Source organism: Cetorhinus maximus, unplaced genomic scaffold (assembly GCF_964194155.1).
Source record: "Cetorhinus maximus unplaced genomic scaffold, sCetMax3.hap1.1 HAP1_SCAFFOLD_3866, whole genome shotgun sequence".
Lineage (NCBI taxonomy): Eukaryota > Metazoa > Chordata > Chondrichthyes > Lamniformes > Cetorhinidae > Cetorhinus > Cetorhinus maximus.
In genome coordinates, this window is record NW_027599772.1 from 1 (window position 1) to 10,000 (window position 10,000).

Below are 10,000 nucleotides of genomic sequence, written 5' to 3' on the forward strand. Positions count from 1 at the left end.
TCGTCCAAGGCGAGGCCGTCAACTTCCGCTGCTCGTCGGCCAGCGTCTTCGCGGTGATCACCTTCTACCTCTACAAAGTGGGCGAGTCGGGACCGGTGGCCTCGGTGGGGCCGACGTCAGCCTCCAGCGCCATCCTGACCATCCACAACATCAGCATGCACCAGGAAGGCTACTTCACTTGCATGTTCAAAGTGCTGATCAACCACAAGATGCACTCGTCCACTCACAGTGACCGGGTCCAGGTCGCCATCACAAGTGAGTCGCCGATTTTCACACCCCCTCCACTTTCTGGTTTCGAGGTCGCTCCACATGAGTGACTGAGGCAAAGAGGCAGAGGGCGACGTATCTAAAAGTAAAAATAAAAAACTGCGGACGCCGGAAATCCAAAACAGAAACAGAAACACCTGGAAAAACTCAGCAGGTCTGGCAGCATCGGCGGAGAGGGGAGCACAGTTGACGTTTCGAGTCCTCGTGACCCTTCAACAGAACTAAGTAAAATTAGGAAAGGGGTGAAATATAAAAGCTGGTTTAAGGTGGGGGGTTTGTTGGGACAAATAGCCAGTGATAGGTGGAGATAACCAAAATCTGTCACAGATAAAAGCACAAAGAGGTGTTGAAGGTGGTGATATTATCTAAAGGAATGTGCTAATTAAGAGTAGAAGACAGGGCAGATAAGGTGCAGATGGCTCTAGTGGGGGGTGGGGAATACTAAAAGGTAGAAATAAACAATGGGTGGAAATACATTTAAAAATAATGGAAATAGGTGGGAAAAGAAAAAATCTATATAAATTATTGGGCTGAATATTGAGTTCAACAATTTTAGATCTTGAACTCTCTCCTCCATCCCCACCCACTTCCCGTTTCTTCCCCCTCCTTTTTGTTTTTTCCAATAATTTATATAGATTTGTCTTTTCCCACCTATTTCCATTATTTTTAAATGTATTTCCACCCATTGTTTATTTCTACCTTTTAGTATTCCCCCAGCCCCACTAGAGCCATCTGCACCTTATCTGCCCTGTCTGCTACTCTTAATTAGCACATTCCTTTAGATAATATCACCACCTTCAACACCTCTTTGTTCTTTTGTCTATGACAGATTTTGGTTATCTCCACCTATCACTGGTTGCTTGTCCCAACAAACCCCACCCCCCCCAACTCATCCCCTTAAACCAGCTTATATTTCACCCCTTTCCTAAGTTTACTTAGTTCTGTTGAAGGGTCATGAGGACTCGAAACGTCAACTGTGCTCTTCTCCGCCGATGCTGCCGGACCTGCCGAGTTTTTCCTGGTATTTCTGTTTCTGTTTTAGCGATGGATCTGAGTTTGCTGATGAGGCCAAGCTAGGGTGGGAAGGTAAGCTGCGGGGAGGAGACTGAGAGGCTGCAAGTCGGGCGAGTGGGCAAAAGGTGACTGATGGGAATGTAACGCAGCGGAGTGCAAGGCTGTTTACTTTGGCCATGAGACTGAAAGAAAACAGAATTTTTTTCTTTATCTAAAAAGGTGAGGGAATTATAAGTGTCGATGATCAAAGGGTGTGTTTGTAGAAGGAACGCGGAAAGTTAGCATGCAGGCGTAGCAAGTAAGGAGGAAGGCAAATGGCATGTTGGCCTTTATTGCAATGGGATTGGAGTACAAGAATGAAGAAGCCTTGCTACTGTTGTGCAGGGTTTTTGGTGAGACCCCATCTGGAATATGGTGCGCAGTTCTGGTCTCCGTGTTAAATGAAGGATGTACTTGCACTGGAGCTGGTGCAGTGAAGGGTTCACTAAATTGGTCCCTGGGATGAGAGGCTGTGTAAACTGGGTTTATATTAGAACCATAGAACACTACAGCACAGAAAAACAGGCCATTCGGCCCTTCTAGTCTGTGCCGAAATATTATTCCGCTAGTCCCATTGACCTGCACCCAGTCCATAAGCCTCCAGACCTTTCCCATTCATGTATCTATCCAATTTATTCTTAAAACTTAAGAGTGAGCCCGCATTTACCACGTCAGATGGTAGCTCGTTCCACACTCTCACCACTCTCTGAGTGAAGAAGTTCCCCCTAATGTTCCCCCTAAACCTTTCCCCTTTCACCCTAAAGCCATGTCCTCTCGTGTTTATCTCTCCTAATCTAAGTGGAAAGAGCCTACTCGCATTTACTCTGTCTATACCCCTCACAATTTTGTAAACTTCTATCAAATCTCCCCTCATCCTTCTACGCTCCAAGGAATAAAGTCCTAACCTGTTTAATCTTTCCCTGTAACTCAACTCCTGAAGACCCGGCAACATCCTAGTAAATCTTCTCCGCACTCTCTCGATCTTACTGATATCCTTCCTGTAGTTAGGCGACCAGAACTGCACACAATACTCCAAAGTTGGCCTCACCAATGTCTTATACAACCTCACCATAACATCCCAACTCCTATACTCAATACTTTGATTTATGAAGGCCAGTGTGCCAAAAGCATTCTTTACAACCTTGTCTACCTGTGATGCCACTTTCCGGGAATTATGTATCTGAACTCCCAGATCCCTTTGTTCGTCCGCACTCCTCAGTGCCCTACCATTTACTGTGTATGTCCTACCTTGGTTTGTCCTTCCAAAATGTAACACCTCACACTTTTCCGCATTAAATTCCATCTGCCATTTTCTGGCCCATTTTTCCAGTTGGTCCAGATCCCTCTGGAGATATTCTCTGGAGTTTAGAAGAATGGGAGGCGATCTCATTGAGACCTGCAGGATTGTGAAGGGGTTTCCCAGTGTGGGCGCCGAGGGGTCGATTCCGCTGGTCGGGGGGAATCTAAAACACGGGGGCACAATGTCGGGATAAGGGGGCCGATCATTTAGGACTGAGATGAGAAGGAATGCCTTCACTCGAAGGGTTGGGAATCTAGCCCAGAGGATTGTGAATGCTCCATCGTTGAGGGCAGGGATGGACAGATTTTTGGCCTCTCCGTTAATGGTGGGATATGGGGAGCGAGCAGGAAAATGGAGTGGAATCCCAAGTTTAGCTGTGAGCACATTGAATGGCAGAGCAGGCTCGATGGGCCGAATGGTCTACTCCAATCCCTGTTTCTTATGCCCTTGCGTCCCCCTGAAATAGATACTTAAACGTGCATACGTCACACGATGGTCACCATAGCCTTAGGGAAACAAGGGAGATTTACCACAATGGTAGCCTCTGTATGGGAATCTAGTTGTGTGGAGCCACTGGGGGTTGCTTTAGACCAGGGAACGTTCAACTAAGGTTGGTAGCTTGGCGCCAAGAATGAGCAACATGAAAGAGAATAGAGAACTCATGCATGTTCTCCTCAGAACAAAGAAGGTTATGTGGAGATTTCATTGCGTTGATCAAAATTATCAGGGGCTTTAATAGACTAGGGGTGGGGGTAGGCGTGAAAGTGTGGGGGCGGAAGGTGGGACAGGTTTCCTGGCCAATAACAAAAGGATACACAGTTAAGATAAGATAATTGAGGTTTAGATGCAGGTTCAGAAGTCAGGAGTCAAGTTCATGGTGCAGCTCATTTATACATGCTAGAAGCAATGTACATTTATACTCAGGGACCCGGTCGCTTCAGACAAAAGAAATATGGTCAAACCTTATGCCTTTGGTTGAAGCCGGGAGCCTGGGGAGCCTACAGTGCTCCGTTGCTGTCTCCATGGCAACGCATCGAACAACCCGATTCAGCCGGCCCGCCAAACGGCACCCGTTTGTCCCGTCGCCAACATCGCAGTGACGCTTGGAGACTTGGCGCTCGGGTGTTTTCCCTGATGAGCGTCAGGCGTGAATCTTTGACGAGGCTGTCTCTCGTTTCGGCGTCAGTCCTGTTCTGCGCTGCGAGCGACTGAGACATACGATAAACGTCAGATAAGGCGAGATGCAACAATGGGGCAGGCGCTCGTGTAGTTACGAGCCACGATATTTGAAGACATCCATGTGTTCCTCCTCGTGAGGTGATGTTGAGCCCCTCCTACATTCGCTCATACACTCCTGCCTTACAGACCTTGCAATTCTTTATTCTTAAGAGGGCAACAAACTTACGAGGATATATACATTTTAAAAAGGTATTCATAAAATTTACAACATACGTTTGCAGAAAACAGCTTAGCGTCCGATACAAAGGGTTCCCTGAAGACTTTGAAGATGAGATTCAATTCTCTTAGATACTGCCGAATCTCAGACATGTACATCTTCTCTCAATCATAGTAAGTTTGTTCGTCAGTGGTAATGGCTTCCTCTTCCATGACACCCAAACCTTCCTCATCTTGATGGAACATATCCATTAGTACCTTATTGGCACACATGGCCTCTTTAATGTCTTGTTGGGTGATTTCGTAGTGTCGTATGTTTCGTACACCTCTCATGCTTTGCAAGATGGTGGTTCTGCTTGCAGAGGTGCAGGATTATATTCTGCATGGCCCTACCTCCTCCCTGAGCTTAACTCACCACCACCCCACCTCCCCCCCCCAACACCAATCGCCCCCCTCCCCCACCACCTTCCCACTGTAGAAATCAGGATTCTGGCTCCCCAGGAAGGGGCAACCTTGTCCGTCAATGCACAGCGGGGGTAAGAGATGCCAAAAGATTGGGTTGACTTGCGTTCAGGCCTTGCGTTCACAAGAGTTGCCTCCCTTTTATCTTTCAGGCAAGGCAGAACGACCCACGATATCCAGGAACACCGAGTTTCATCTGTACCCCCAGGGGCAGCTACTCACCCTGCTCTGCACAGCCCCGAAAGCCTACCGGACCCGCAATTTCCAGCTGTACCAGAATGGGCTGGAGATAAGCACCAGGTTGACCGTGCGCGACTCAGTTGCAGAGTTCACCATGGTGAACACGACGATGGCCAATCAGGGAGACTACACTTGCGCGTACCGGACAACCATCGCCGGGCGGGAGTACAACTCCACCCAGAGTGAATCCCTCGCGATCGCTATTTCAGGTAGGCAGCCGAAGTCCTGCGCAAAGAAAATCGAGACTCGAAACGAGCACATCCCACATGGTGGCAGCGTCGGGCCGATCGGTGTCAATCTGCTCTCGAACAACGATCCAATTTTTCATTGAAGAGCAAAAAAGAATTGCGGACCATGGAAATCCGAAACAAAAACAAAAACAAAAAAATAACCTGGAAAAGCTCAGCAGGTCTGGCAGTATCGGCGGAGAGGGAGCACCGCTGACGTTTCGAGTCCTCACGACCCTTCAACAGAACTAAGTAAAAATAGAAGAGAGGTGAAATATAAGCTGGTTTAAGTCAGAGGGGGGTGGGTGGGACAGGTAGAACTGGATAGAGGGCCAGTGATAGGTGGAGATAACCAAAAGATGTCACAGACAAAAAAACAAAGAGGTGTTGAAGGTGGGGATATTATCTAAGGAATGTGCTAATTAAGGGTAGAAAGCAGGACGGGCAAGGTGCAGAGAGCCCTAGAGGGGGTGGGGTGGGGTGCAGGAATCGATAAAGGCTAATTGTTTTATCTCTACCTTTTAGCCTATTTTGATTCCTTCACCCCACCCCGTCCCCGCTAGGGCTATCTGCACCTTGCCCGTCCTGCTTTCTACCCTTAATTAGCACATTCCTCAGATAATATCACCACCTTCAACACCTCTTTGTCCTTTTGTCTGTGACATCTTTTGGTTATCTCCACCTATCACTGGCCCTCTATCCAGCTCTACCTGTCCCACCCCCCCCTTAAACCAGCTTATATTTCACCTCTCTTCTAATTTGACTTAGTTCTGTTGAAGGGTCTTTCGGACTTGCTCCTCTCCGCCGATGCTGCCAGACCTGCTGAGTTTTTCCAGGTATTTTTGTTTTTATTTTTGTTTCGAGTTGAAATCGGATTGGATTGGAGGACATTTTGAAAAATGCAGCCCCTTGATATGAAGTTAGCAGGATCGGTGTCCAATAAATGAGCAATTTCAGACTTTGGATACGTGTAGAGAGTGGCCAATATCATATCTGACCATGCACATCTTCCCCTTTGATTAAACAATATTAAACAGAGGACCCAATTCTAAAAGGGGTACCAGGGTCAGAGGGACCTAAAATACATCATTGAAGACGGCAAGGGCAGGTTAAGAAAATCTCTTGTAAAGCATAGAGTACCCTAAGCTTTATTATTAGAGTACAGGAGCAAGGAGGTGATGTTGAATTTGCATCAGACACTAGTTCAGCCTCAGCTGGGGTATTGCGTCCAGTTCTGAGTACCGCTCTTTAGGAAGGTTGTGAAGGCTTTGGAGAGTGCAGAGAAGATTCACGGGAATGGTCCCCGGGATGAGGGACTTGGGTGACGTGGATATACTGGGGAAGGCGGGACTGTCTTCCTTGGAGAAGAGAAGATTGCCTGGAGATTCGATAGGGGTGCTCAAAATCGCGAGGGGGCCTGGACAGGGTAGAAGAGGGTGAACCTGTTCCCATTGGTCGTGGCGGGGGGGGGGAGAGGAGATCAAGAAGGAGAGGGCACGGATTGAAGGGGATCCGGCGGAAGAAGCAACAGCGACCTGGGGAGAAACAGCCTCAGGCATTGGGAGGAGTTCCGGATCTGGAACGCGCTGCCTGAGAAGGCCCGGGGGAGGCAGCTTCAATCGAGGCTTTGAAAAGGGAAGGAAACTGTGGTCTGAAAACGAAGTGTGTGCAGGGTTACAGGGAGAAGGCAGAGGTGGGGCGGGGTGGGGCGGGGTGGGTGGTGAGTTGCTCGGTTGAAGAGCCAGTACAGACAGGATGTGCCGAATAGCCTCCTTCCGTGCTGTGATCATCCTGTAATTCTGCTTGACCCTGCAGTTGAGCTCAGCCAAACAGGGACTTGGAAATGTGGATGGTACAATAGTGGTGGCTTGTATTAGGTAGACAGTAGCCGCCCGACATTCAGCTCGATTTACATCAATGAAATTGTACAGTGGACGGTAAGACGCTGGTAATACCCGCTCCTTTCTCCAGGCGGGGACTATACCAGGCGCCAGTAGCACGATCACCTGTTACTTTGCTCCAGCCACAAGATGAATATGCCAGGATTTTGACCCCGTGACAGTGAAGGAACGGCCGATATATTACCAAGTCAGGATAGCGAGCGACTCGGAGGGGAACTTCCAGGTGTGAGGCTGACAGGGTTAATTCTTCGAGAAGTTGCTATCAGTTGAATAGGTCAGAGGCTGGGAATCCTGCGGCGGAGAGTAACTCAACCTCCTGACTCCCCCAAAGCCTGTCCACCATCGACAAGGCACAAGTCAGGAGTGTGATGGAATACTCCCCACTTGCCTGGATGTGTGCAGCTCCCACAACACTCGAGAAGCTCGACACCGTCCAGGGAAAAGCAGCCTCGCTTGATCGGCACCCCATCCACAAACATTCACTCCCTCCACCACCGACGCACAGTAGCAGCAGTGTGTGTACCATCTACAAGATGCACTGCAGGAACTCACCAAGGCTCCTTCCACAGCACCTTCCAAACCCACGGCCACTACCGTCTAAAAGGACAAGGGAAAAGATAGATGGGAAAACCACAACCTGGAAGTTCCCCTCCCAGTCACTCACCATCCTGACTTGGAAATGTACCGGCCGTTCCTTCAGTGTCACTGGGTCAAAATCCTGGAACTCCCTCCCTAACAGCACTGTGGGTGTACCTACACCACAGGGACAAAATCCTGGAACTCCCTCCCTAACAGCACTGTGGGTGTACCTACACCACAGGGACAAAATCCTGGAACTCCCTCCCTAACAGCACTGTGGGTGTACCTACACCACAGGGACAAAATCCTGGAACTCCCTCCCTAACAGCACTGTGGGTGTACCTACACCACAGGGACAAAATCCTGGAACTCCCTCCCTAACAGCGCTGTGGGTGTACCTACACCACAGGGACAAAATCCTGGAACTCCCTCCCTAACAGCACTGTGGGTGTACCTACACCACAGGGAACTGCAGAGGCTCAAGAAGGCGGCTCACCACCGCCTTCTCAAGGGGCCAAAAGGGATGGGCAATAAATGCTGGCGTCAGCTTGTGATGCTCACACCCCATGAATGAATTAAGATAAAAAAACCACCTTCTCGAGGGCAATTAGGGATGGGCAATAAATGCTGGCCTAACCAGTGATGCCAACAGCCCACGGATGAATTTTTAAAAAAAACCTTTGTAAGGGGGCAATTAGGGATGGATAATAAAAGCTGGCCTAGGTAGAGACCCTCACATCGCATCAAAGAATAACTAAGGAAGCTTCTGATGGGCAATTAGGGATGGATAATAAATGCTGACCTAGCAAGCTGTTCACAGGCTAGGGATATAACTGTATTACAGAGGGTGCAGAGGAGATTTGGAAGAATGTTGGCAGGACTGGGAAATTGTAGCTAAGCAGAGAGATTGGGCAGGGTGAGGTTGTTCTGCCTGGAGCAGAGGAGTAGGAAAGGAGATTTGATTGAGATGTACAAAATTGTGAGGGGCCTGGGCGGAGGGCTTACTAACTTCAGCAGGGAGGTCAGTGCCCAGGGGGTGTAGAATTACAGCGCTTGGTATTAAAGGCGAGAGAGGAGATGAGGTAAAAGTCTTTCAACCCAAGAGGGTCGCAGGGTCCGGGTGAGCAAATGCTAAGGTCAACTTGCAGGTTGAGTCGGTAGTTAGGAAGGCAAATGCAACGTTGGCATTTATTTGGAGAGGACTAGAATATAAAAGCAGGGATGTGCTGCAGAGGCTTTATAAGGCTCTGGTCAGACCACAATTAGAATATTGTGAGCAATTTTGGGCCCCGTATCTCAGGAAGGATGTGCTGGCCCTGGAGAGGGGTCCAGAGGAGGTTCACGAGAACGATCCCAGGAATGAAAGGCTTAACATACGAGGAACGTTTGAGGACTCTGGGTCTATACTGGATGGAGTTTAGAAGGATGAGGGGGGATCTGATTGAAACTTACAGAATACTGAAAGGCCTGGATAGAGTGGACGTGGGGAAGATGTTTCCATTAGTGGGAGAGACTAGGACCCGAGGGCACAGCCTCAGAGTAAAGGGAAGACCTTTTAGAACAGAGATGAGGAGAAACTTCTTTAGCCAGAGAGTGGTGAATCTATGGAATTCATTGCCACAGAAGACTGTGGAGGCCAGGTCATTGAGTGTATTTAAGACCGAGATAGATAGGTTCTTGATTGGTAAGGGGATCAAAGGTTAGGGGGAGAAGGCGGGAGAATGGGGGTGAGAAACTTATCAGCCATGATTGAATGGCGGAGCAGACTCGATGGGCCGAATGGCCTAATTTCTGCTCCTGTGGCCTTATGGGCTCATCCATAAGGTGCCACTCGCCGTCCTTGACTTGGGAAGAGGATGTCGGCCGTTCCTTCGCTGTGGCCGGGTGAAGCCCCCTAGCCGGGGGGCCTCGGAGGGAGTTGGGCTAAGCGAGGCGAGGCTCGCCTCTTGACCGGCGTAGGCCCGATCCTGCGCCGCGGTCTCCCTGTCGCTCAACGGAAGGAGAAAAGGGGAACCAAAGGGAATAATTGAAACAATAAATAAGCCGATGTGCCTCACGGTTGTTATTTTAACCCCCTCCCCCCGTCCCCCCCGCAGAAAGGATGCAGCTCCAGCTGGTGAACGGGAGCAACCCCTGCGAAGGTCGAGTGGAGATCTCCTTCGGTGACAGCTGGGGCACTATCTGTGACGACCAGTGGGGGCTGCACGACGCCAAGGTGGTGTGCAGCAGCCTGGGCTGTGGGGCAGCCCTGTCCGCGCCCTCCCACGCCCGCTTTGGCCGAGGCACGGGCCCCATCTGGCTGGACGACGTGGCGTGCCGGGGAGACGAGACGGTCCTGTGGTACTGCAGCTCCCGGCTCTGGGGCTCCCACAACTGCCACCACGGGGAGGACGCCGGGGTCGTCTGCACCGGTAAGTCCCACGCCGATCGGGGGGCCTGGCGCTCGGGCTGGGGTATTCCTGCTCCACCCTCCCTCCCTCCCTCCATCCCTCCCTGGTTGGCGGGCGGAGAGCGGGACTGGTTCGGGTCTGGCGGGCAGACGGGCGGGCGGGCGGGGAGCGGGAAATCCCGCCGGC

The 10,000-nt window shown here is 50.2% G+C and overlaps 1 protein-coding gene across 1 annotated transcript in view; it reads left to right on the forward strand.

Moving 5' to 3' along the window:
- Positions 1 to 8: 8 nt before the first annotated feature.
- Positions 9 to 10,000, forward strand: part of LOC144678245 (scavenger receptor cysteine-rich domain-containing group B protein-like) — a gene marked incomplete at its 3' end in the record, with an annotated part of 18,896 nt that continues 8,904 nt past the window's right edge. Inside the window, exons 1-3 of the mRNA XM_078538096.1 lie at positions 9 to 255; positions 4,630 to 4,926; positions 9,521 to 9,835. Coding sequence (XP_078394222.1) covers positions 156 to 255; positions 4,630 to 4,926; positions 9,521 to 9,835 — 712 coding nt within the window. The remainder of the gene's footprint in view (positions 256 to 4,629; positions 4,927 to 9,520; positions 9,836 to 10,000) is intronic.